General features: G+C 41.8%; 2 protein-coding genes and 1 non-coding gene across 7 annotated transcripts in view; 1 reads left to right on the top strand and 2 right to left on the bottom strand.

Moving 5' to 3' along the window:
* arfgef1 (ADP-ribosylation factor guanine nucleotide-exchange factor 1 (brefeldin A-inhibited)) overlaps positions 1-14837 on the top strand; it is a 78757-nt gene extending 63920 nt beyond the window's left edge. For both annotated transcript variants that reach the window (XM_074693173.1, XM_074693172.1), the window contains 14 exons: positions 112-263; positions 2244-2416; positions 4619-4779; positions 5089-5219; positions 5374-5503; positions 5608-5743; positions 6094-6232; positions 6580-6652; positions 6881-7040; positions 7149-7288; positions 7380-7551; positions 7715-7853; positions 11735-11852; positions 13404-14837. In XM_074693173.1, the coding sequence (XP_074549274.1) occupies positions 112-263; positions 2244-2416; positions 4619-4779; positions 5089-5219; positions 5374-5503; positions 5608-5743; positions 6094-6232; positions 6580-6652; positions 6881-7040; positions 7149-7288; positions 7380-7551; positions 7715-7853; positions 11735-11852; positions 13404-13643 (2064 nt within the window). In that variant the 3' untranslated portion in view covers positions 13644-14837. The remainder of the gene's footprint in view (positions 1-111; positions 264-2243; positions 2417-4618; positions 4780-5088; positions 5220-5373; positions 5504-5607; positions 5744-6093; positions 6233-6579; positions 6653-6880; positions 7041-7148; positions 7289-7379; positions 7552-7714; positions 7854-11734; positions 11853-13403) is intronic.
* A 77-nt stretch (positions 14838-14914) lies between these two features.
* cspp1a (centrosome and spindle pole associated protein 1a) lies at positions 14915-27310 on the bottom strand. 4 transcript variants are annotated; one of them, XM_074693623.1, is made up of 28 exons: positions 27176-27310; positions 26911-26993; positions 26735-26832; positions 26567-26647; positions 25919-26020; positions 25479-25810; positions 25303-25380; positions 24650-24738; positions 24451-24547; positions 24302-24356; positions 23885-24192; positions 23680-23804; positions 23386-23473; positions 23110-23218; positions 22849-22996; positions 22604-22750; positions 22481-22521; positions 21426-21569; positions 21099-21341; positions 20956-21016; positions 20757-20874; positions 19869-20011; positions 17898-18035; positions 17785-17819; positions 17616-17679; positions 16982-17085; positions 16769-16889; positions 14915-15373 (listed from the first exon to the last, which is right to left on the bottom strand). In XM_074693623.1, exons 2-28 carry the CDS (start codon positions 26966-26968, stop codon positions 15180-15182), a joined length of 3321 nt encoding a protein of 1106 aa, XP_074549724.1. In that variant the 5' UTR covers positions 26969-26993; positions 27176-27310; the 3' UTR covers positions 14915-15179. The 4 variants fall into 4 exon arrangements, 3 of the variants coding, with proteins under 3 accessions (XP_074549724.1, XP_074549725.1, XP_074549726.1); XM_074693624.1 differs by having other exon boundaries at positions 19869-20014; positions 20769-20874; XM_074693625.1 differs by lacking the exon at positions 25919-26020.
* trnar-ccg (transfer RNA arginine (anticodon CCG)) lies at positions 26313-26385 on the bottom strand. The gene has a single exon. It is a non-coding gene; the product is annotated as a tRNA-Arg (tRNA).
* Positions 27311-27706: the final 396 nt, after the last annotated feature.

Here is a 27706-nt window from a genome sequence, read left to right as displayed (position 1 = left end):
TAGGGCGGTAGGGTTTTTTTCAATCTGGAGGGGGTTCACTTCACAAAATGTGTGAAAGATAAAATCTGGAATAAAAACCTTGTGTTTTTTCATGTTCTTCTTTCTGCGCAGGTTGGCTGTAACACAAACGAAGACGTGGCGATCTTCGCTGTGGACTCTCTCAGGCAGCTGTCCATGAAGTTTCTGGAGAAGGGAGAGTTGGCTAACTTCAGATTCCAGAAAGACTTCCTGAGGCCTTTTGAGCACATCATGAAAAAGAACAGGTGAGGTGGAAATGATGTCAGAAGAAACGTGTATTGAGGTGATTATGCAATATGAGTCAGAGTGAGTAGGCCCTTCACACAGACTTGAGCTGTCCAGTCTCACTTTGGAGAGAGTCGAAATCATGAATCCAAGTGTGAACTATACATTATCCCTCTACATCCCGACTACCAGCTAAAGCTATGACCAAGTTAAATGATTTTATTCATCTGAAAAATTATTTATTCATGCTCAAAAAGACAGTCCCTCATGATTGACTGTTTGAAGTGCTTCATTTGGATCTTGATTTTCCTTTTTTTGTGACAAATTAACATCAAACTGATTATTTCTGTCTCAGTGATGGCAGGCAGAGATGTAATGTACATGAGCATCTCCATCGCTACCGAGTTCTAAAGGTACCGTCTGCAGGAATTTTCGTATTAATTCGTAAACAAAATTCAAACTGGGCCCCTCCTTTTTGGATCAGTGCCAGCGGAAGCACACACCCACAGTCTCTGACCTAAACTACTTGAACGCACCCACTAGCCCAGCAACCACCTGTAGTCTCACCTTTCTATGTGGGAGTGACTCAAGAGCTGTGCACTGGACTTGACATGTTAGCGCAAGCTAATCACAGATATTTGGTTTAGTAAAAAGTGTAATCTGTTTAGCGCTTATTTTCACTTTGGTTGTTTTGCTTTCTCTGTGTTACTCTTACTATTGTAACAGCCCAAGATAGCTTCCTCCACTCGCTAATCAACAAGCAAAGTTACTTATGCACTGGGCGCTCTGTCATTGGCTGATGTAACCACACTTACTCTCTGCCCAGAGACATCACGAAACAACCAAAACACCAAAACAACATACAGGCGGAGGAGGGGGTTGAGGCATACACAGACACTGATACACATGTATAAAGGCCCCAAAGGAGACGATTAAGCAGGATTATTCCTGTAAAATTTGACATTTTATTTCTTTACTTTTTTTAAAATCCTGCAGACTCTACCTTGAACCAATCAGAGTAAAGTATTAAATCACTGGTAATGAGAAGCTAATTGTAACCTTCATTTTAAAGATCTGTAAAAGTTGGTGCAATGACGCGACCTGTTCGTTCACTGTGAGTAGTTAATATTTGTGTGCCATCCCTCCCGTGGTTGCAGCGTCTTTTCTTCTGTAGCAGCTCATCTGTTAGAGAGTCTTCTCTCTGTCTATGTTGCTCTCGCGTCCTACTCTCCTTCTTAAAGCAGTGAGTAAGCATGTTATGTGTTTTTCTTTCACTCAGAAAAGCAGCAGGCCAACATTTGAGTGACCCATTTCAGTCTGTTTGCATTACGCCTTTCAGTGAATTCATGTAAAAGCTTTCTTGCTCTTTCTCGGTCGGTCTTCAAAGAATCTGAGCAGCTTTCATTTTTTAAATGAGTTTGAATTTGGCTCATGTAAATGTCTGCGTGCAGCACGTCAAAAAGCGAGCTCTTTCACTGCAGCACGCTTTTTTCATTCATGTGAACGAGGAGAAGCGGTGTACGCACAAACCTGCCCACAGACTGAACAGGCTGAGAGCCTCCACACAGAGGAGATGGCAGGCGGCCACGTAAACCCTGCAGCGCAGTGTGTCCATTAGGCTCTCTCATGCTGCCCTCCTCTGTGCCGCTGTGTGTGTGTGTGTATCTGTGTGTGCAATGCTAAGTGGAGGCCGAGTTTTTCTCTCATTCATAACTACAGAGCAATTAGGAAAGCTCTTCACTATGGCAACAGTTTCCGTCAAATCCTATCAGGCAGAGAATAACCAGAGCTGGAAGAATGATTCTGCGGATGAGATTTGGGCTGTTTTCAAAAAAGCTTTTTAAAGATAATCAACATCAACAAAGAGATGAGTTTCCTCCTGTTATCAACTGACCCCTCCTCGCGCTTTCTCCTGCCGCTTTATTGAGCTTCTTTCCCAACTTTCTCCCTAATCGTTATGATTTTTGTCCCAATGTTTCTGTCCTTTTTTGATCTTTCAGGTCTCCCACTATCAGAGACATGGTTGTCCGCTGTATCGCCCAGATGGTTAACTCCCAGGCAGCGAATATCCGCTCAGGCTGGAAGAACATCTTCTCGGTTTTCCACCTGGCTGCCTCTGACCAGGACGAGAGCATCGTTGAGCTTGCCTTCCAGACCACCGGTCACATCGTCAGTAAGTCCAACGCACACACATATACAGGCATTAAAGTATTAGAAGTTCAACAGCTCTACCTGCCCCTTTGAGGAAGCTTCTGTCAGTTTTGGCTGATATGGTCATAAAGGTGATATTTACCCTGTATTTTTATCATTGAAGCAGTAGACGATAGCTTTCAGTGGAATACATTTTAGTAAAGGTCTTCTTCATGTTATATCCTCCTTGTTTCCATACATGAGGGAAGCTGCATTTAGAAAACATAAGTCATCATTTTGGAACAGCACCGTGGGTCAGTGGTTAGTGTTGTTGCCTCAAACGCATTCTGGTTTGAATCCCAGGAATCAGGAATTGCATCTTCTTTCTTTGCATGGATTGGTTCTTTCTGGGTACTCCAAATTCTCCTACAGACTAAAATTGTGGCCATCTGGTTTATTTGTCAGATAAACTACCTGTAAATGTGAAAGTATGTATTAATGTTGATGAAATGTTAGTCTGGTAACCTGTTTAGGGTAGACCCTGTGACCCCTAATGAAAGAATTTTTAAAGACAATGGTTAAATGTCATTATTTTTCTGAGACAGTACATTCACATGCTTGATTGTGAAGTCATAGCTGGGGGGTCTGATCCTGTCTGCATACATGCAGAAAAGGGAATTGGACTTATGACCGAAAACATCTTAACTCCCTTTGATGGGCAATGCTGTGTCCTTTTTTTGAGTAGCAGTAGCTCAGTCCATAGGGATTTGGGTTGGTAACCAGAAGGTTGCTGGTTCAAGTCCTAGCATGGACCAAAGTGGGAATTTGGAGAGGAGCACTGCCGATCTTTCAGGTCTCATACCACCAACTGCTCAATGTTGTACGTCGCTTTGGACAAGAGCATCTGCTAAGTGAAATTGTAAATTGTAAAGTAAAACTGCAGGTGTGTCAGACTAGTTTTGGTTCACCTGAAGAGGAAGAGACATTCTGATGACAATGGCAGAGATGGATCCAGATGTAGCTCTCTACATTTCTAGGTGTGTATGTGCCACAATCTTTGTTAGTTGTGTTGGAGCCATAGACTGTATGAGTGTAGTGACCCTTTTTTATCATGGTCATCTACTCCAACATTGCATTGCATTAAGTCAGCATCTAATTTCTTTTCATAACATTATGTTTTTCTGTTCTTATTTTTTTTTATGTGATGAACTCATTTCTGTCTGTGGTGTCCTTGTGAAAGGGAACTTCTTTTGGGAACAGTTTTTCCTTTTTGCATAATATGGTATAATTTCACCCAAAACCACAGCCCTGATAGTGAGAGTATGATTGAAATATTTCTGTATTTATAACTCCTGTTTAGTAAATAGAAGGAATATGATAGGTTTGAGGATGCTTTCAGAAATAATACAACAACGAGCCATATTATGTGGGAATGCAGGATTTTATCTGAATCTGGAAAACAAAATGTCCTTGTGTTGTGCTTCTGTGAACCTGCTCTTACAAGGTCTGTCTCTGTCTTCATTTATGACCTATTTTAATTAATTCATCATTTTCACACCTAAGCTTGGATAACTTAGACTTAGGCCCCGTTTACACGACAACGGTTTTAGGGTAAAACGCAAAAGTTTTGTTACGTTTCAGCCTCGCGTTTACACGCAAACGGCGTTTCAGCTGACCTAAAACGAAAACTTTTGAAAACGGCTAGCAGAGAGGGATTTTTCTGAAACGCTGCCGACACCGTTGCCATGTGAACAGTAAGCTGATAAGCAGTTGAAATGATGACGTCGCACCCCGCTTCGCGCAAGCGCATACTATAGGACAACAGTACCGTTGTTACAATCGTCGCGAACTACCGTGTTGTGCTTTTGCTGCTCAATCCGCTGCATCTGCTGACTTTCTTTCAACAAAATGTGCATCTGTTGCTCCACTTTTTAATTTAGTATTCCCCAATACACCAGATGACCTGCTCAACTCTACTTCGGTGGAGATCTACCGAAAGCTGCTTCTGGACAAGACAGTTATAGCACCACCTGCAGGCCTGGAATGCTTACTACAGCGTTTCCGTGTAAACAGATTTTTTTCACTGTGTTTCTGCGTTTTTAGATGAAACGTTGTCGTGTAAACAGGGCCTTAGAAGAAGTTTTCACATTAGCTTTTCATTGTTAACATGTTTTATTTCTCTCCATCTTTCCCCTCCTCTGTCTCCATCCACCCCTCTCCCATTCCTCCTCTTTCCACCTCCCAGCGAATGTATTTGAAAAGCACTTTGCGGCCACCATCGACTCCTTCCAGGATGCTGTTAAGTGTCTGTCGGAGTTCGCCTGTAATGCCTCCTTCCCGGACACCAGCATGGAAGCCATCCGCCTCATCCGACACTGCGCCAAATATGTGTCAGAGAGGCCACAGGTCAGTGTCAGGCTCCTGTTCTTTACAGAGTAAATAAATCCAGTCTGTTTATGAGCCAAAACTCTGCATTACATCATACAGACAGAGAGAATATACGAGCAGCTGATTGTGCCTGAAGCAGAGCTTTAGCATTCATTAATTTTTCGCCTTTGACATCATAAAAAGGAAAATCTATGCATGAGGAGAGCACAAGAACAGTGTGTGGGTTTAATCCATATAAGGAACACTCATTCATATAAATGTGTGTTATAGCTTAGTGGGGAAATTCTCCTCCAGCAGATGGTACAGTGTTGCTTGTTTGTTTGGCAGGCCTTCAAAGACTACACCAGTGATGACATGAATGTAGCGCCTGAGGACCGCGTGTGGGTACGGGGGTGGTTCCCCATCCTCTTTGAGCTCTCCTGCATCATCAACAGGTGTAAGCTGGATGTCAGGACCAGGTAGGAGGGGCTTACATTAAGCCTTGCTGTGGTAGTAGGCATCATTAAAGACTCAAAGTTGACATTTTAACACCTCCCTTCATTGTAATGAAAAAGTAAATGTCAGCTATAGCGCAATTAAAAGGTCAAATCTGTGTGTGTGTGAATTTCTCAGGGGGCTGACGGTGATGTTTGAAGTAATGAAGACATATGGGCACACTTTTGAGAAACACTGGTGGCAGGACCTGTTTAGGATCGTGTTCAGGATCTTTGACAACATGAAGCTTCCTGAGCAGCAGACTGAGGTACTCTAAAAACAATGTTTTACTGCTGTTTCACCCTCTCTGCAATGTCCTTCTTTGTTTTTGCGGGTGAGAAATGTTTCATAAATCTTCTTCTGAACCCTCAGAAAGCAGAGTGGATGACCACCACCTGCAACCATGCACTTTACGCCATCTGTGATGTTTTCACTCAATACTTTGAGTCCCTCAGCGACGTCCTGCTGGATGATATTTTGGCTCAGCTCTACTGGTGTGTGCAGCAAGGTGAGCCCGCTTTTTATCTTGAGGGTTTTCCTTGAGTAGTGACACAAAAACAAGGAGGGGTGTTGCTTTCGATGGAGGTAATGGAAGTGAAACAAGTGGGGTAGCTGGCATTGACCTGCTGCAGTGACAGAAAAAAAGGGCTTTTTCATAAGAACTTTAAGTGCTGCATCAATACTGGTCCACTAAGTGGGAAGATGAAGCTTAAGCAGATCAATACACATTTTTGTGTTTCTGGGCTGTTTTTGAAATTTTACAAAAGGTAGACTTTATATCTCAGTTTTTCATCTTTTGTAATTTACACCTCTCTTGTCTCTCCCTCCTCCTCTTCTTCCTCATCTGTGTCCCTGTAGATAATGAGCAGCTGGCACGTTCAGGCACTAACTGTCTGGAGAATGTGGTCATCCTGAACGGAGAGAAATTCTCCCTGGAGACCTGGGACAAGACGTGTAACTGCATGCTGGACATCTTTAAGACCACCATCCCTCATGCGTAAGCAGTGACATCATCTGTGATAAACAGCTTTCATCAAAGTCAGAAAACACATTTGAAACTAGCTGTAAAAATAAACATCCAGCTTTAATTTTGTCTTCATATTAAATCAACAAAAAGGAAAAATCATTAAAATCTTTCTCAGTTTGGGTGACTTTATAGTGTGATGATAAAAAGCAAGCTGACATTTAAAGGAAAGTGACGATCAATCAGCGAACACCTGAACCAAATACAGGCTCAATTCTGCGTGAGGGATTTTCTGGCTCAGACCTCTTTCTAGCCTGTGACTTGTTTTTCATTCTGCCCGGGACTGAGTGTGATTTACTGAGTAAACTGTTTTTTTTCAGGCTGTTAACATGGAGACCAGCAGGAGCAGAGGGAGAACACCAGACAACACAGAGCCTGTCAGACAAACAGCTGGTGAGGAAACACACGGCTCTTTTGTCCCTACTGTGAAATAACCATTTTTATCTTTGTAGTATTCATTCTTTGCTGTTTTTGTGTGATTCTGTTCTTGTAATGTATACATAACATAAAATCTTTCTCTTCTTTTATAGTAGTTTCATTTTTCATACATCACTTGTATCTCTGCATTTGTTGAGTTTGAAAGTACTTTTAATATTCTGATATCTGCCTCTTTGCTCTTAGGACTCCATTTCCCAAAAGTCAGTGGATATTCAGTCCCGCTCTGATGACCAGCACTCCATCAGCAGCGGGGACAGAGTGGGCATGGATAGCCGCCGGCAGAGCCAGTACGGCTCAGGCTCGGGCATGTTAGAGGACGGCTCCAGGAGCAGGACCCCAGCAAGTGAGTCTGACGCTTCATTTAAAGTCCTGCAACGAGTGTGTGTAAGTGTTTGAGAGTGTGTGAGAGTGTGTGTTCTGATGGATGTCTGTCCATCTGTGTGTCCCACAGAGGTCCAGGAGCAGCGCCTGTTCTCAGCTCTGCTGATAAAGTGTGTGGTGCAGCTGGAGCTCATTCAGACGATTGATAACATCGTGTTTTTTCCTGCAACCAGTCGGAAAGAAGATGCTGAGAACTTTGCTGCTGCTCAGGTAAAATGAAGAAATAAATATTTGTTTGATGTTATAGTCACTGTTTAAGTCTGATTGAAGAAATGACAGTCATGTGATTTTCTGTGTGAAGCGGGATGCAGCTTTTGCTGCAGACGTCCCTGTAGACACCCAGGACCAGGGCATGTATCGCTACCTGACTTCAGAACAGCTCTTCAAACTGTTGGACTGCCTGCTGGAGTCACATCGCTTTGCCAAGGCCTTCAACTCAAACAACGAACAGAGGACTTTACTGTGGAAAGCAGGTAGAGTGAAAAAAATCAACCCACTCAAATGAGTTCTGAATAAAACTGTGATGAGCGCCCTGCCTTAAGCTGAAGCACTTCGCCTTGCAGCTTGAAGGAAAACGTTTCTTGACAGAAAAATTTCAAAGGGCTGTGACTTTGACTGTGTCTGCATGTGTTCAAGGTTTCAAAGGAAAGTCAAAGCCGAACCTGTTGAAGCAGGAGACGAGCAGCTTGGCGTGTGGCCTGCGCATCCTGTTCCGCATGTACACAGACAAGAGCAGACAGGACGCCTGGGAGGAGGTCCAGAGACGGCTGCTGAAGTAAGAAACAAATATGATGCTTTGAGAGTCCACTGAAACTGCAGATGAGTTAGAACCATACCTACTGAACTCCCTCCAGTATGATTCCTAGAAGAAACATACATGAGCTTTAAATCTATCCAGGAACCTTTGTCGTGGGTCATTTCTGTCTCTGTACAGATTTCCCTACCTGATAAGATCAGATTTATTAATCCTGAAAGGAAACCTGGCCCCGGGTTGCTCCAACATTACACTACAGAATATCCACAACACTCATAAAACATTAAGTAAGTAATAAGGTGTGAAGTGGATGAGGTTCTCAGCACCAGTTTAGCTTAGCATTAATGAGCTACACAGGCTGAAATCCTCACTGCAGCAGCATTCAGCACCAAGCCTCTACTCTTCAGTGTCCTCTCCTGTCTCACGATTCTTATCCTATCAAATAAGAGCTAAAAAGCCGTGTTTAATAACTCATAGAAAAAATAGATCAGGTGTACAGCGTAAAGTGCTTTGAGTGGACGGAAAGAGTAGAAAAGCTGAACACAAGCGTGAGTCCATTCACCAAAACAACATGCTTAAACAGGATCAGAGAGGTGTAATGAGCTACATAACAGAGAAAGCCAAGTATGACAGTAACAGCATCACTGACTGCAATGTGAATGAAGCCAAGCCTGTGAGTAGGTTGCACCAAGGACTGTTTATACCATTTACACACTTTAGACACTTTACACACTTTACACACTTTACACACTTTACACACCTTACACACTTTACACACTTTACACTAGGGGTGGGAGAAACAAACCAAAAATTGATATATTGTGATTTTTTTGTTTGACAATATCAACATCGGGATTCTTTGTTAAAATATCTATTTTTGTTTTGCAAACTTATTTATTTATTTATATATTTTATTTTTTCATTTTTTTTTTATTCTTAAGTAATGCAAGTGCAATACAAGTGGTAAATAGAAACTAAACAAAAAGAGGAGAAAAAAAGAAATTTTGGAAAAGAAGAATAAGACTGAGTAGACAACAAAAACTAAACAATCAGAGACAATGACAAGAGGCTGAGACAAATTGTGTGTGTGTGTGTGTGTGTGTGTGTGTGTGTGTGTGTGTGTGTGTGTGTGTGTGTGTGTGTGTGTGTGTGTGTGTGTGTGTGTGTGTACATGTGTATGTTTTGAGGGCGAAAAGAGGTTTTTGAGAAAAAAAGGAAAAATAAAAAATAAAAATACATAGATAAAATAAAATGAATAAATAGAAATGGTTAATTACTTAGATACTGAAGTAAGTAATAGCCTTGTGGGATGGCAGTGGCAAAAATGATTACAATCACAACAACAATAAATATGATTTTAAAAAAAGATAAAATCATCATAATTATAAAGATTATAATAATAGGAATTATGATATTATAGTAATCAAACACTCAGAAAATGGATAGATTAAAAAAAGAAATAAAATAAAAAGATGAAAAAAGAGTGAGGAAAAGAGAAAAAGGAACCCTTGAATGTATAGATATGCAGAAATCAGCAAAAAAAAAAAATTCAATTCTTCATTTAAGTCTTTGTCTGTAAACTGGATTGGACAAAAGTTCCAACTTTTCTTCAGCAGAGGTTGAAATGCTTCTCTCTGACTCACAAGATGTGCATTTTATGGGAAAATATGGCTCCTGATATAGACTGAAGACATTGTTATCATCATTTAACTTTTTCACAGAGCCTGGTATTTAAAAAGCAACCTTAAAATTGCACAAATCGTAAATATGAAATAATCGCAATTTAAATCAAATCGGCACCCCAAAAATCGTAATAGCATTGAATCGCGAGAACAGCATATCGTCCCAGCTCTACTTTACACACTTCACCCACGGCCAAAACTGAAATCTGAGCAGTGCTTACCTCTAATTTTTAGTAATAAATATCACTTTACACTTAATATGAGCCACAATAACCTGACGAGTCCGTCTTATTTTGAGAAATAAGGGGCAAAAATGATGCAGCAAGTGATCTGCCATTGGAGTAAGAAAAATCTGCTTGTCAAGTTTCTTGAAATGAGAATAATGTTTAATTGGAGATTGCTGTACTCTTTAAAATGCTTGTGTATAATTTTTTGTCTCTTGGTTTCTTAAATTAAGAATTTTTTCCTAAATTATCAGGTAAATGTAGTTCATATGGAGTCGACATATCTTTGTAAAAATAAGACACAAACACTTTCTTAGGCTTCAGTTTTGGTAGTGAATGTGTCATACTCCACAATCCCCTGTCAATGCCTCCTCTCTGTGGTCATGTCCACACGTAGCCGGGTATTTGGGAAACAGTGCATATTTTAATACATTAACGTCTGTCGTCTGCATGAATATGCAGCTTTACATCACTATAAACAATGTTTTCTGAATACTAAAAGTAAAGATTTTGGAAAACTTTGGTTTCATGATTTTGTGTGGATGCTTGTAAACAGGGTTTGGCGTGCCTGGAGTCGAAGTATTTTTAAAAACACAAGGGGGAGATATTCATTTTTGAAAATACCCAGTTATGTGTGGACATGGCCTGTATCAGTTGTTATTTAAGCTGCAAAAATTCCCATCTGCACTTCATCACTGCCTTTGCAGCCCTGCACTTTCTTTCCTACCTCTTTAATATCTGTGAAAGGTCAGACGTTTCCAACCAGACTGGGTCATATTTATGATGTCACAGTCATTTCATCTTTATTTTCGTACTTGTAAACATCCAGATGGAAATGAGAATGTGAATGATTGTTTCATGCCTCACTGTGCCTCCGCTTTCACACATCATGGGCATCAGTGGACTCCACCCTGATTTTGTGTGTGTGTGCTCGTGTGTGTGTGTGAACATAAATAAGTGCTCTGAGCTGACGGGCATTACATCAGTCAAACCAAGGTGAAGCCTGAGTCATCTCTCACACATTCACTAACACTGTCTGCAACGTGTTAATATAGAAATCACACTTCTCCAGGACGATCTGTCAGATCCAGCCCAATAGGAAGGAGAAAATAAAAGAGTGAGGAGAGGAGGGGGAGGCTGATTTGATGTCACCACACGGACTCACACACACACACACACACACACACACACACATTCAGCAGCTATTTGGTAAAAGGGCCTTGTGCTAGTTAGATCCAAGGAGATGAGCACACTGAAGTTTCATTGTTCAGTCAGCACCGCTGTCATCGATGCGTCTTTATCCAGAGTGTCACAAACAGCCGTCGCCCTCTTCTTCTTCGTGCTATCTCACCCTGGAATTAATGATGATCTCAGGATAAAGCAGAATCATCGCCTGTCTCCTCGGCTTGCATTCATTATTACAGCGAAGAGTAGGAGATAGAGATAACAGCTGCACGTGTGAGAGACTCAGAGATCCACATTCATTGCAGACGTTGTTGTGTCATCACACCTGTTTTTTTTCTATTCCTGTATTTCTCAAACACATCATGCAGGAGCAGATAAGACACACATTTCTTCTTTAAATTACTCACACGCACACTTCAGCAGAGGCTCTGTGCCAGCGTTGATTAGCACAAGATGCAAAGCAGATTTTAGAGACGGTTAGGTCGCCGGGAAGGGGAGGGAAATAGAGCTGTGATAGTAAAAAAAGGAGGAGGAGAAGGAGAGAGGTGGAGAGATGGAGAACAGATGGTGTTGATGTCAGAGGACAGCTGCAGGGTCTGAGGGGAAAGGCCAGAGATCACATCAGTTGTTGTCAAACTCAAACCAGGAGGAAAAATATCTTAATTGTGTTTGTTGGAGTTTGAGTCTGCAGCTTTAATTAGCAGAACGTAAACAATGCTGCTCCTCATCACGATCCAGCAGTTCAGCTTAAGTCTCTGTTTCTGTTTCTTTGTCCTCTTTTTGATCTTTTTCTCTGTCTGTGTTTCTGCAGCGTCTGCAGTGAGGCTGTAGCGTACTTCTTGGCTCTGACCTCAGAGAGCCACAGAGAGGCCTGGACCAACCTGCTGCTGCTTTTCCTCACCAAGGTGCTGAAGATCAGCGATGAAAGAGTAAGGAACCCTAAGGACAAAATCTCTTTGTGCTTTACCCTTTATCAAATTTTAGCCTTTGAAATCTTGGCTTACTTCAGAGTTTACATCCCTGTTATACTCATCAGTTTTACCTGGTCTGTTTGTGTCAACGCTGTCTTATTTGGCAAGCAGCTCCTTTTTCTGGACAAAATCGATGCAGGTTGATGTTTCTACTACTTGGCACCCAAAGTGTTAAAAAGACCTCTGCAAAAACATCAATCATTTAAACAATACCATGTTTGTCTGTGCCACTTTTTCCCAACTGACCATTTAAAATCAGCTGTATTTGCATCTAGAAAAGCACTCAGAGAGCACAAATTATGGTGACCTTGTCTTGTATTGTTTTGCAAAGCAATCCGACCATTCACGGTGGAGTTATATACACACATGGTGGAAATGGCCCTATCTCACAATGATAAAGAATCCTTTAAAAAAAATACTAGATATAGACAGTGATCCGGATCTCCTCCAAAAGTTAATCACTGCTTCCTGATCGCGTTTTGAACATTTCCTGAAGATCTGTTACTTTTTGAGTCATGTTGTTCACAGACAAACAGACAAATTCTCCCCAAAACACAACCTCCTTTGCAGAAATAACATTAGCTGCATTTCCATTCCACCCTTTCACAAAATAAAAGCAATATATTTTAAGTTTCAATAACGTAAAATTGCTCCTTGCTGGTGTTTCCATCTCAACTTAAAACGTGCACAACTTGAGTGAAATAATAGGTAATGTCTGTACATCCAGACATTGCACTGATAAAAATGCCGATTTGTAAACATTGGTGTTTTTATTCACTGGTCACGGTCAGCTGTGACCACGCCAACTTAAAACATGCACCAACAAAACAAAATCATCATCTCCAGCTCGCCTAATCAAAAACAGTCAAAAACACTAACATCTGCACTGAACGCATAACTAACAGTAGAGCTGTTACAATAGAAACACCAGGGTCTGTATGAGTGGCAGTGGACACTTTGGGACTTTTGAGAGAAGATCATGATCAAGGAGCTGAGGGAGGGGCATTACTATTCACGTCTGGTAACATGGTTTCGTGAAAAAGGCGTTTCCATTGCACTTTTGTGATAAACTTGAATATCGAAACTTCTAAAAAAACACTTGGCATAAAAACTTTTTTTTAAACTTGAGAGGTTTTTCGAAATGTTGTTGTTTCAGTTTTTATTCTTTGTAATGAAAACGCTGCTAATGAAAGAAGAAAGCTTTCAAATTTTCAAGCCAACAGTTTCCAGGTCCCAGTAGTTTCCCCCAAGGAAAGCAGAAGTGTTAGCCTTGTGATAGTGAATTGGACTCTGAAAACTGAGATCATGAGTGATGTGAGCATAAAAACTCACATTAATGGACACAAGGCCCTAAAACTGCAAAAGGGGAATAAAAAATGATCAGAAACTGTTTGGAACACAAATTGTTATTTCTTGGTGTAAAATGTTGTGATAGTTTTCATGTATTCTTGTTTTTTTCATTAGTATTTTTTAATCTTTCCCTCTGTCCGTTCCTGCCTCTACCTCCAGTTCAAGGCCCATGCGTCCAGGTACTACCCTCTCCTCTGTGAGATCATGCAGTTTGACCTGATCCCCGAGCTCCGAGCCGTCCTGAGGAAGTTCTTCCTTCGTATTGGCCTCGTGTTTCACATTGCACAGCTGCCTGAGCCTGAAGCAGAGCCTCAGCTGGCACCTGTCAAACAGGAGGTGGATGCAGAGGTGGCAGAGGTTGCGGAGGTGGCGGAGGATGCTGGCGAGGAGGCCCAGTGATGCTGAAACACAGAGCCTCCACCTCAGATCTGTGCGAGCCTCTCAACATGGTTCACTCTGAAATACTTGACTTTAACAGCTGATCACTGATTGGCTAATTGGTACCACCCACCTGCACCCTTAACCCTGTCACAACACACACACACACACACACACACAAACACATCTACACACACAAACACACTAACAGCCCAGATGGAGTTTATGATATCACAATGAAAACAGTGAGGCTTTGTAAAAGGTGTAGCGATGCCTCCACTGGAGAAAATACAACTACTGATAAACAGCTGACAGTAATCATATCTGATCTGCTCAGACGGAACATGTTTGTGCTTCTTACTTTATATTTAAAACGTTAAGAGAGGATTCAGCAACATTCAAAAGGACATAATGAGTTAGGATGAAATGTGACACACATTGATAGTGAGGATCTTTCTGTCTGCACAGCAGGTGGCTAACTTTAGCATTGATAGCCTCTTGGATGAAACTAGTTGTACAGATCTGCCACTATGTAATATAATCTTATAACACTAGATTTCATTTATTTTTCTTTATTATTTTCCTCCTCTGGATTTGCTGCACTTGATCTCTTTTTTGAATGCACTGGAGATTTTACTTTTGTGATAATTTATTTGACCGTACCATCTCCTGCAGGTTGTCCGATACAGTATGAATTGTAATTGAACCAGATCATGGAAAGTGAAGGGTTAAATTATTCCATTTTATATGTTCTTAGGTTTTTAAAGGAGATACAAATGAAATGATGAACTGGGCTTCAGAAACTGGACGATAAGCGAGAGCGAAACCTGATTCTAGCTGCTTTGACTCACTATAGTCTGTTTTACGTTTAGTTTTCACTTGTGTACAAAATCAGAAGTTAATAATATATTTAATGTTTTTTTTTCTTTGGTTTTGGGGAAAAGTTATATGTATAGAGAAGATGACAGAAGTTAGCTGTGCTTTAAGTATGAATGGGATGCATTCCTGCTCATGGATGTAGAAAACAAAATGTATATGATACAGCAATGTAAAGTTTTCTATGTTGCAAAAAAGATTATGTACAACTTTCTGTACAAAACATCATCTGGCATTCTAATCAGGTTCTAGGTCAATAAAGTTTTTGAACTTGGTTGATTTGAAAAATTGGATCATTGACCTCTACATGACTGCTAATGTGTATCTTCTGTCAGTGATGAGCCAGGGGAACATTAAATAACATTTTATTACAAAATAAACTGGTTATAAGTTAAAAACTGCTCACATGTGTTCAGGGTACATTCACAGATATGAAGCTTATTAGAGCCAGTCTGGAGGGTTCAAAGTGCACTTTAAATGCTGTAAGAATAGATAAATATTAAGCAAGATATGTACATTTTCACTGGCAGACTCTGGTCTCTAACAAGAGAGTAAAGCTCCATAATCAAGCCTAATCCTGCCATGTTTCTTCACCGTCTGCCTCCATAGAATAAGAGATCCATCAAATGAAGCAGCCCCACTCTGCAGCTCCTCACCCTCCAAAAAACCAGCCAATAACAGCTACGTGACACGGTTTGTCAGCCAGGGCCGAGTATCCACGCTGCTCTTCTGCCTCTCCCTGCAGACCGACTGTTTCACAGCATCCGATGTGCCGGGTCGCAGCCAGGGCTCCGTGGCAACTGTGTCCACGGATACGCGCCTCCCGAGGGCAGAGCGTAGAGATAAGACATCTGCTTCATCTCCAGACAGCTCCTCTGGATGGGTACAGAAGGTTACCCGTCACATTTTTTCAGGACGCTTTGAATTCAGCATATGCTTAATTGATTTTTGGCACCATAACAATTTTTGTTCCAAACAATCATGAACAACTGTCTCACTTTAGATGCAACACTTAAGCTGGACGCTGAGATCCATAAAAAACATGTCAATGTAATATACACTCATCGGCCACTTTATTAGGTACACCTGTCCAACTGCTCGTTAACGCAAATTTATAATCAGCCAATCACATGGCAGCACCTCAATGCATTTAGACGACCTGCTACAGTTCAAACTAAGCATCAGAATAGGGAAGAAAGGTGATTGAAGTGACTTTGAACGTGGCGTGGTTGTTGGTTCCAGACGGGCTGGTCTGAGTATTTCAGAAATTGCTGATCCACTGGGATTGTAACCCACAACCATCTCTATGGTTTACAGAGAATGGTCCCAAAAAGAGAAAATATTCAGTGAGCAGCAGTTCTGTGGGTGAAAATACCTCATTGATGCCAGAGGTCAGAGGAGAATGGACAGACTGGTTGGAGCTGATAGAAAGGCAACAGCAACTCAAATAACCACTGGTTACAACCAAGGTCTGCAGAAGAGCATCTCTGAACGCACAACACATCCAACCTTGAGGCAGATGGGCTACAGCAGCAGAAGACCACACCGGGTGACCCTCCTGTCAGCTAAGAACAGGAAACTGAGGCTACAGTTCACACAGCAACACCAAAACTGGACAATAGAAGATTGGAAAAACGTCACCTGGTCTGATGAGTCTGGATTTCTGCTCCACATTCAGATGGTAGGGTCAGAATTTGGCCTCAACAACATGAAAGCATGGATCCATCCTGCCTTGTATCAATGGTTCAGGCTGCTGCTGGTGGTGTAATGGTGTGGGGGATATTTTCTTGGGACACTTTCACCCCTTAGCCACAGCTCACCTGAGTATTGTCCCTGACCATGTCCATCCCTTTATGAGCACAGTGTACCCATCTTCTGATGGCTACTTCCAGCAGGATAACGCTCCATGTCATAAAGCTGGAATCATCTCAGACTGGTTTCTTGAACATGACAATAAGTTCACTGTACTCAAATGGCCTCCACAGTCACCAGATCTCAATCCAATAGAGCTCCTTTGGGATGTGGTGGAACGGGAGATTCTCATCATGGATGTTCAGTCGACAAATCTGCAGCAACTGTGTGATGCTATCATGTCAATATAGACCAAACTCTTTGAGGAATGTTTCCAGTACCTTGTTGAATCTATGCCACAAAGGATTAAGAGGGTCCAACCTGGTACTAGCAAGGTGTACCTAGTAAAGTGGCCGGTGAGTGTATTTGTTTTATGGAGGCTTGTTTGAGGACCTCTGATGTGAGTTTCTTCCTCTCACCTCGTCTCCTGTCATTATCCTCAGTATGGTGTTGGTTATGGGGTCTGTCCTTAGATCTAAGGTTTATAGTATTTCCCTGTGAAGATTGATGCTCTCTCTGGTCCATGGAGTCAGCCACCTCCTGCACAACATGAAGAAATTCTTAAAACAGCTCTGAAAGAAATATCCGCTGTACTGTAGTGAGTCAAACTTTACATCCACAGACGTTCGTACACCAGAGTCACGTCTCCTCTGAGCTCCTCTCCTCTCTCTGTTTCCTGCTGAGGGCCGACGTCTCTGCTGAGCCTGCTCTTCTCTTACCTCCTCACTGTAAACATCTGACAAAGCCCAGACAGATATCAGAGACCGAAAACTTCCCTTGAGGCAAAATGAAAACAAAAAGAAAATCTGTAAATTTGGCAAAATCCTTTACAGAAAATGCCCTGTGATGAAAGGGAGAAGGACGAGCTATTCAAACGCCCCCCCTCTACTTGCACCGGGCTTTCAACAATTCCTCTCCTCCCCATCCCTCTCCCAGCGGCTGGCACTGTGCTATCACCGCCCTGCAGCTGGTCTGTGAGCCTTGCACCCAGTACTGGCAGCAGCTGCAGCACAGAGACCAGAGCTGGCATGTGTTACAGTGATCCTGGCGTGGACACAAAGAGCTAAATTAGCCTGGCAGAGAGGCTGGTCTGGTGCCGTATTGTGACAGTGTTTGTCGCTGACCTCCCAGGCCGTGTCACCTTTGTGGGAGAAGACTGAAGCCTCACACAAAAAAAGCCCAAAGCAAATTTTGCTCACATGTGGTAAACAGTTTCTTTGTACTTGAAACAGGAAAGGAACAGAGGCTGTTTTCAGCTGCTCTTACCAATAAAAGCACTCTGAGATGGCAACACGACGTCTCTGTTTGGGAGGTGTCCAGATTTATTCCTCTAAGAAGAAAAATCACACCAATCAGACACTTTTCCTTGAAGAAAATCAAACACTGGATGTTTGATTACAGTAAAACATATGTTTGGAATGTGGCGACTACTTACAGGTTGATAGTGGTGCAGTTCCTGGTCCAAAAAGCCTGTTTTTGAAACACAGAGTTACGAGTTAAAAGACTTTGAAGTTCAAAGGATGTATTTCATGTTGTCTGCTAACTGACCGTGCTCTTCCTCCCTCTTCATCAGACGGATCTTGCGTTGCTGTTCCCGAAGAAGCGCTTGCTGTTGGATGTCGAGACTCTGTGCGTCAGTGGGAGGGTCAGGGTACATGTGACGGAGCTCCTCTCGAGATGCTGTGTCTGAGGAGTAGAGGAGTGGAGGAGAGGTGTTATCACAACAGAAGCATCAGAGCACCATTACAGATCACGAAAAGTTGATCCTCTGCTTGGGTCAGAGTTGGAAAGTGTAAAATTCCCTTCCTCCATTTTGTGAAACAGCAGTTCAACTGTGACTCAGCAGCCCTGCAGACTGCCTGTGCACCCCTGAGCTTTGAATGTACAAAGTGAATCAAACATAATGTGGCGTTCAGATGTGCGCTTGGCATGACTCCAGAGTAAATATGTGGAAGTTTGATTAGTGATTTTGTTAATTGCTCACAAAGTAGCGTTTCTTCTTATTTTGTTGGTTTAACAAGCTGCAGCTCTGCAGAAACTCAGTCTGGGAAACCGTCCAAAGCCATTTCCGTGGTCGCTCGTAAATAAACACTCTGTTTATGCTGCCAAAAGGCCACTCGCTGATTGAGGCCTCCCATGACCCCCTGGGATTAAAGTTTGAGTGTAGCTAGAGGGAGCCAGAGGACTGATGATGCTCTGGAAAGCCTAAAACTAGAGATCCTCATCATGTCTGTGCATTAACACCATGACTGAAGCTGTTACAGGAGGGCTTTTGCAAAGGCTCTCTCAAGGTTGGTTAAGATGCAGAGCAAGAAGTGTTTGATTAGTTTCAGTGGAACAGAGTAAACCGATTTATCATGAAGGGTGATGCTCGGTTCATTGCTTTTATTTTAGTGCAAGAAGGGAGATGAAGCATTTTCCCTCACTGCAACTTCTTCTGCAGCTGCAAGTGAATTGAGCGTCCTTTTCTGTAACCGGGTCACCGATGAAATGAAGAGTCACAGGCAGGGAGGGGGCAAGGTTATAATAGTTAACTAAAACAAAACTAAAAACGAAAACTAAAATTTTAAATACATCGCAGTTAACTCAAACTAATAAAAACTAGAAAAGAAAACAAAACAATAAGTAAACTGTATCTTGTGTTCACAAAACTAACTGAAACTAACCAAAATTATAGACAAATTGTCCTTTGTTTTCATTTCTGACAATATCAATAGCTTTCAGGATTTAAATTAATCCGACACATTTTTCAAACCAATTTTACGACAGTTTTCGGCAGTTGTCAGTGCCGTACAGCACCATCATAGTGACGTACTGGGACGTGCTTGTTTACTGCACTCACTGGCTGTGCGCTGTGCTGCAATGAAACGTAGTGGAGCAATGAATCAGAGCATCTGTAATAGTTTAATTTCATGTGAGTCTGACTTTATTGTTACAGAGTCCAAGTTTCTAATTATCTAAGCTCATAATATATTGTTTTATATAATTCATGTTTATGTTATTTTATGTAATTTATCTTAACATTATTTGTACATAATTTTTGTTTATATCTTTTATATTAAATTTATATTATTTTTTTGTGTTGAAGGCAGCAGCCAACATTTCTGTATCAGCATTGACTGAGCAGTGAGCACTATGTTGGACTTGAAAATAAACAGTATTGCAAACTATTACTCTGACCTTTTTGAATCCTGCACCTTGCAAATTAAGGTATGAAAAAAACTAAACTGAAACTAAACTAAAACTAAACTAAAACTGAGCCTTGTTGCAAAAATCAAAACTAAATAAAAACTAGAAAGCCTGCTCTAAAACTAATTAAAACTAAACTGTAATGGAATAAAAAATGTCAAAACTAACTAAAATTAATCTATAATGACAAATCCAAAACTATTATAATCTGGGCAGGGGGTCACTGCTGAGGGTCCCGGTGCACTTGAGGACTACAGATTGTGGTGATTGGCTCAGTGGGAGGTGGGTTTTTGTGCAGTGGTTGAAGAATGATGTGACTGTCACTTGTACCTCTGTATTTCAGCTGGTTGAACTCCCTGATGTTTTGCATGTTAGTACGAGCAGCAGCAGGCGTAGGGCTCCTCCTTGTTGTTGGCTCAGCAGCTCGTCTCTGTGACAGCTGAAACATATCCAGGCGTACTCTTCCTTTTGACCTGGGCAAAGGAAAGCACCTTTAGTTTTGCTCAGTAACTCCAGCGTACAGCTCCCCTTGTGCTTCAGGTCCCATTAGAAATGAATTTATTAGCACTGTTTAAAAGCAATATGGACCTAACACCAGGTTTGGGTGTGTTAGCATTTCCAAATACTCTCATGAGGCCTAAAGCTCGAGGCATCTGTGTAAGCGGCTTAAACTGGAAGCAAGCGAAAGCTGTGAAACTGGCAGCAGCTCAGAGTCATTTCTCTGATGATTTGCTGCAAACTTATTTGAAAAGAAGCAAACATTCAGCTCGTAGGACACTCACTTTCCTAGTGGTTATAGCAGCTTATGTCCTACAGGAGAGCCACAAAGTCACCTTTTCTTGCAAGGTGAAGAGAAAAAGTAAATTTCCCTTTAGGGATTACATCATTACACGGCTGCTCTAATGAGTCTCTGGACCAAATGTGCATAGAGATTAGATGATAGCCGTTCTGACCCGGGTCACTTTCATTAGCTGGGAGCAGAAGGAAACCTCCTTAAATATGAACAGCAAATCAAATTTGCCTTTTAACAAGGCCGGATTATTAGTGAATCTTCACCTTCATGCATCAGGGAATGTATTTCATGAAATTAGGCCTTCAGGGGAAGAACACATTTAATATGTTCTCTAAATGGATGTTTTTAAAGCCAGGAAGGAGTTGATTCTTTCTAAGCATGCTCCACCACCAGCATGGCCGCTCAGGGGTGAGAGGGTTTAGTACCTGCCGTGGAGGCTGCTCTGTGAGTTGTTGTGGTCCAGCTCAGCCTCTAGCTGTCTCTGCTGGTTCCTCAGATATGTACGGAGGGTTGACAGCTCTCTGATCACTTCCTGCTGACCGTCTGGAGGAAGAGGAGGGGACATTTATTCTGGTAGATTAGATATTTATTAGGTTATGTTCAGATAAGAAGAGACACTCTAACCTTGTAGCTGGAATGCTTTTGCAGTGACTTCTCGACAGCTCGGTGCTGACACAGAGCGATCCTGTGATGGGAAATGTGGGGAGTTTTATCTTCCGGATCTACATTTAAATCCAACCTTGACGTGTTTTTTTAACTTGACTTACAGTCCTGGAGGAGTGCTGGCTTCCTACAGAGGGAGGTCTGGATGCTACAGGATTTCTCTGCTTCCTCTGGAGAGTGGGGATGGGAGGAGAGGGCTCTCTCTGCAGATACGGAAGCAGAGTCCTCTCCTCTTTGCTGCTCTCAGGTGTTTTTCTCTTGATCTCCTGTTGCTGTCTTGCCTTCCTTTCTTTGTTGCTTTGTTGTACGGTTAGTTCATGGATCTGGGGTTGGGTTTCCTGTCTGTGCTGAAGAGAGTGAAGACAATGGTTTCTCTGAAACAAGCTCAGAATAATGAGAGTTTTTCACTAGGAAGATGATAAACGCCTCACCACTGGCTGCTTTTGCTTCCTTTGCTCCTCCTCATATTCCCGCTTTATACAAGCCCGCTGCTCCTCCAGTCTCTTCTCCTCCCTCTCCTCCTCAAGCCTTAATCTCTCTTTCTCTCTTTCCTGTTGTCGTCTTTTTTGCTCTATCTGTTGGGAACAAAAGTTTTTATAGTTTTGAATCATTTCATTTCATTTTGACTTTTTTTCTATTTCAGTTTAGTTTGAATGAGTTTTTAATGTTGGGCTTCTGGTTAATTTTAGTATTATTATTTTTTAAATTCTCAGTTTTAGTTTTTATAAGTTTTAGTTTTAGTATAAATGTGGGATTGTTGTCAGAGGTGAGATTCAAAAATGTCAGGAAAAGCATTTACCATTAAAATCTCTAAACATCATACCATGTTTAAAAATGTGTTCCCCTATCATGGATGAAAAATCTTCTTCATTAAATATTCAGCTCTGCCTCATTGCTATCTGCCCTACAGTTGTCTCCTGCTCCATCGTGCTGCCTGGTCGGGGATACGCTTCTGTTGCAGAAGGGGGCTAGACTTTGAGAGGAGTGAGATTTTTCCTTTTTTTGGGGAAATGTTCTGCATACTTTCTCACTGTCCACCTTAAGGCAACTGCTCCTATCAGAGAGTCATAATCAAAGTAATCCCAAATGAGGCTCTGACCAAGTGTGGACTCGTGCTTGAAAACAAAAACATTTCATACTCACCCCAAAATAGAGTTTATGTATGAGATAGAAAAAAAGACTAAATTAAGAAATTCTCTCAACAATGTCAATTTATTTTAGTTAGCATTATTAACTCAATACAATTTTGGTTAGTTTTTTTTTTTTTTTTTGTAAATTCACATTTTTAGTGTTTTTGTGGGTTAAATATTTTTCCCACTCTACTTTTTCTGTTACTTTTTGTAACTAAAAGTTTTTTTGAGTCTAATGTGGGAATGAAAAGTAGATTTTATAAGAAGCAGATTTTCTGAAAGACCCGCTGATGTTTTGTTTGATAAATGACCCTCAGGCAGTTTGTGACCGACGGCTCTGATGACTGAGGACCTACCTGTTTTTTCAGCTCTTCTTTGTACCCAGCCTCAACAACACCTGCGAGGGCAAGAGAGACACAGGCTTGTTTTGGAGGGGAATAAAACTTGCCTTAGAATCATGAGCAGAGACTGGAGCCTACCTGGCACTTCCTGTAAAGGGGTCACCCTGGGTGAGCTTCCTGGAGTGAGGCAGTCCCTCATCATGTGGCTTTGTGTGTATCCACTAGTCCTGGACAGATGATACCTGGTTGACTCATTGTTGTTCCTGTGCATTTGGGTTAAGTTACCTAAGAGCACAGAGACATTTAGAGGGAGTTTAAAACTACCGTGATTGTATTTATGAGAACAGATCATCCTTGTTAAAACTAAGTGAAAGCCCACTCACTAACGAGGTTGCCTTTTTGATCCTTAATAGGAGCACCTCCTCCGCTTCTCCCCCAAGGATTGTACGCCATCAGCTCAGCCTCTACCTTTGCATCATAACGTTCCTTCTCTTCTTTCTCTCTTCTTCTTTGCTCCTCTCTTTCTTTGATCTGGAACGTAGAGCCAACTTCACTAACTCCCAGTTCCAAAGAAACTCTTGGTTTCACGCTATCATCAGTTACAGTTTGGTTATTTTTTAAAAGTGTTGACTCTGATGTCATACCTGCTGTCTGAGTGCTTCTTGGTAGCTCAGCATATTCTCCCTTCCCTTGGACCTCTCTGCTAGAACCTCGCCCACATTCAGGGGAGCCGCTCTGCGCTGAGCAGGTCCTCTACAAACAAAGAGACGGGGTGAGAACTGATGAGGAGGAGCAGGTGTAGGGACAAAAAGGGGACAAAATAACTGTAATTTTGCAGCGAGAGCCCTCTCAGATTTCATGATCATTGAAGCTATCACACAATCTGTTGCAAAAAGTACAGAGGAGAGGTGAGCACTGACTCTGAGAGGCCACTGGGTCTGACAGGAGCTGGTTTTACAGGAGGACTGTGATAGCTCCTACACTGCTGCTGTCCTTCAGATGCACCATCTAACAAGGAGAGTACAGACAATACAGACTGTGTCAGTATCCAGCCTCTGCCTGCCAGATTTTGTTTGCAAAACTGACATTAAGCTCAGAAAAAGCTAAACGTGAACATGTTCATGTCACAGAGTTAGCAGGAGTACACACTTTATACACATACATGAGGTGTATCAAGAAAAAAACTTTAAAAGACAGTGGTTGTGATTCTGTACTTTTGTTGTACGGGGGACTGAGATCTAAAGGATTTCTGGCTCCATAGTAGTAATAAGCTGCATCATAAGGAGTCCTGTAATGGTCAGTTACAGTGGGAGGAGCAGGTGGAGGAGCAGCAGCCACCCTGAAAAACAAAACCACAAAAACTTCAGTGAATGGCAGCAGAGTTTATTCATGCATTCAAACACAAAGTAAGTAAACTACCTCGGCACAGCCACCTCCCCCAGTACGTCTGTGAAGTCTCGATGGTAGTCTTCAGTGAAGTAGTCCAGCGGGGGGACACCCTGCGCAGCTCTCACTCCTCCTGACCCTGGTGCAGCCGTCCTTGTCAGCTGACTCAGAGCTGCAGTGTAGTCCACATGGGATGCTCCTCGAGGGATGTTCTGCTCTGAGTCTTCAGCAGGTTCGTCATCTCTCATCCGTGGGTTTGGATCCTTTACTGTAGGTGTTCTAGTTGGTTTCCAACTGTCATAAAGCCGGTCATCTTCCCCAAAGTGGTTTAATCTGTCTGTCTGTGAAAGTGAATTAATCATACAAATCGAGAACATTTCATGTGCAATCATCACGATTATTATGTGATCTTACCGTCTTGTTAAATTTCATTTTGCCAATCTGCTTTACCTTCTTAGGATGTATAGCTCCAGTGGAAGCAACCCTCAGCTCCAGTTTCTTCTCCCTTGAACAAAAAAAACATCCCATCCTTTTTGTCTTGTTGATTTTCTGCCTGAAAAAAAATTCTCTAAATGTAGATCTATCAAACAAAAACTCACCTCATCTTCTTCTCCTGATTTTCAGCTATTTGTTTCAGCAGCTCTTGCTTGTACTGTTCTTTCCTCAGCTGAGCGGCCGTTTGCTCCTCTGTTGCTCCTGCATGACAAAAACATTGTGCAGTAAATTAAGATGCTGATACGTGTGGGGGATTCCAGCAACATGTGTCTTGAAGCATCATGCAACACTGATGGATTTTACCAATCATCAGTCCAGTCCACTCTGGTTTATCCCTGCTGGTTGGAGGTCTTGATCTCGCAGCAGATCTCATTCTTCCTGGCGCATGCTGACTTTTTAAACACAGATAAACAGATCCTGACACAGGCGCATCCAATTACAGACAGGATTTAAGGTTAACAGCACAGTTATCAGTTCCCCAGAGACACACCCAGCTTCCATGTTACGTCATACGCGGTTTCCTTGTTTGCTAGCACAGCTTTTCAGTTTCTAAGACAGGCTGGAGCCTCCCACTGGATGCAATCCAGCCACCTTAGATAAAACTGGGTTGAGTAATTGTTTGCTTGGAGCTAAGCCAAAGACTCACCCCCAGCTTAACTTGTAACAGCTTACTTAGAGTGGCTGGGCTTTAATGACATGGCAGGAAATAATAAAAAGCATCAGCTTGTAAGAAAAGTGCAAGAGAGCAATAACTGTGTGAAGCAGTTATCAATACCTGTCCCTGGGTTGGCCCATTCGATCAGATTTTTTTCATTGATTGAGAATATTTATGGGAGACTTCAAGAGGATTTTATTGGCTATCCAGCTCTGAGAGTGAATACTTTTGTAGCTAGGAGGATTCTGTCTTAGCAGTGTTAATCTCACTGTTATTAACACAGAAAAACATGTTTTCTTACTCTGATTTCCCAAACAAGACATTGTTGTTCTGATCATAACCACCAGGGGCCTCTACCTCCTTTGTGCCCTGAGGAGCCCTGCCATTGAAAAACACAGGTTAGAAGAATTTATAACATCATGTGACACTTTATGTTTTAAATGCACAATTATAAACTAGATTAAAAAACAACTACACCTGTCAGCTTTGTGTTGCCTGGTCCTCCTCTCCTCTTTGCACTCTGGCTCTGGAGTGTGTCTGTCTTGCCTCCTTCTGCGCCTGAACAGAAATTCTTCCTCTCTGTCAGAGTCAAACTCCTCCTCAGAGCTGTACGACTCCTTTCGCCTGACGATTTGCCAACGCTTTCGTCCCCGATGGTTTGTCCTTTTTCCATCATCCAGTGCCTCAGTCAGAGTGGCAGCATCTTTCCTGGATGCAGGGCGCTCCCAGGGAGGGGGGTGATGGTTTAAGAGTATGTTCCGGGTGGGTAGAGGAAAAGCTGGAGGTGAAATACACGCAGCATCTGAAGCCTGAAAGTAAAAATGTTAAAGTAACTATTACAGATTTCATTCTTCTTTCATTATGCCAAAACAACAAAAAAAAACAAGAGTGTCAGTATGCTGGTCTGTTCTTATTACCTCTGTTGTGACTGGAGGTAAACCCCTTCTTAATTTCTTATTTTGAGCTTGTTTCTGTAGGAACAGGTTGTACTCTCTGTTCCTCTCATCTTTTAGTTTTTCCTGCAAGAGGAGTGCATTTAACATCATGACTTTCCAAAGCTGTGTTTAAGTCTAAAGCCAAGCAATAGAATTTATATAAATTTAAACTAAGTTTTTAAAATGTTCAGCAGCACAGGAATTTAATCTATTTTACTGTGCACACTGATGCAATTGTGTTCTTCAGTTTTCTAATACCTTCATAAGTTCTTTATTGTACTCCACTGATTTATATGAATCATATTCACACACAGATGGACTATGGTCATTGCCACTATCAACCCTATGACCTTGATATCATCAAATGAGATTAAAGCGACCCAGGTGGGACTCGAACCCACAATCCCCAGCTCCGGAGGCTGATGCCTTATCCATTAGGCCACTGGGCCATACTTTAGATGAAAGCTCACCCTTTTATTTCTTAATGGCAAGCACTGCCATGACATAGAAATATTCTTTTTAGCTTCTAAGCAGGCACTGTAGTAAATCAAGTCCACCTTTGAAGATGGGGACAAATCTTCTTGCTTACATTAGTACGCAGATCTGGAGTACCCAACCTTGTGCACCCACCTGTGCTGCCGTGCTGTCATCAATAGGTAAGGAAAGACCCTGGTGTTGCGGAGGAGGGCTACTAGATTTCAGCTCCTTTTTCTGGATGAAGAACAGACCAAAAGACAACACAGTGAGTCAGAAATAATACCATAAGTCTCAATTTATGAATGTTAGTTTTAGTTTCACTTTTGCAACATGTTGTTTGTAGTCCAGCTGAAGCTCCTGCTTTAGTTTATGTTTCCTCCTTTCATATTCAGTTCCCAGCAGCAAACTAAAGCCGAAACCTGAAAGACACAAAACATATACAAAGTTAGACAAAGGTTGAAGATTATTTTCCCTGTATCAGAGACTTGTATTAATACCTGTGTCTGCATAAGTGGAACTTCCATGTGCTGCCGATGCTGGAGGCATGACCACCATTGATGTTCACATAACCACCAATACACTGAAAACAGAAGTACACAGTATGACTTCTTCAAACAATACTACAAATATATTTCATTTGATGGAGAGATTTTGCATTTTTTTTCATTACTCAAATGGCATTATCCATGGTGTATTTTACTTCAGAGATAAAATATCTTTGACATAATGTCATTTTTCCATAATCATTAGAAAAGCTCTTACCTTTGAATGTGCTCAACGGAGACTCAGCCGTGTCCACGGAATTCAATTATAACAATGTCAGATGTAGAACTAGTCATTTTTCTATAACTGAACCCAAAACCTGACAAACGCTCACGTCTCAAAGTGTCAACATGGCGCAAAGCATCATTTCGTTGCTATGGGAAACCGTGAAACACACGTTTCTCCTGAGACAAGAAAGCAAACACGGAAGTGTAGCATTAGAACAACTTGACAGAGACCAGCCATACCCACTATTAATAGCGAAAAAAAGACTTGAGATATTTAGGTCGTTTGTCGTCATGTCCACCTGAAATACTTTTGGTTGCAGCAAAAATGAGCTCACTATAGGAAACAGCACGTGCTTCCCTGACCGCACCAACGGGGCCTTGTGTGCTTTCACTGTGTGCTCTCTAAAACTATTTTTGTGAAGAAACGTTAGCTGTTCGTCGTCATTTATTGAGTTCATTATAAATGCAATGCACTGAAAGGGAATATTCTTTTTATTTCCTTTTTACCTAGACTTGAGACTTC

This window comes from Halichoeres trimaculatus, unplaced genomic scaffold, assembly GCF_033239565.1.
Source record: "Halichoeres trimaculatus isolate MK-OKI-2021-1 unplaced genomic scaffold, fHalTri1.1 fHalTri1_scaffold_18, whole genome shotgun sequence".
NCBI classification, from domain to species: domain Eukaryota; kingdom Metazoa; phylum Chordata; class Actinopteri; order Labriformes; family Labridae; genus Halichoeres; species Halichoeres trimaculatus.
The sequence above is the reverse complement of the archived record's forward strand: the minus strand, read 5'-3'. Positions and strand labels throughout refer to the sequence as shown.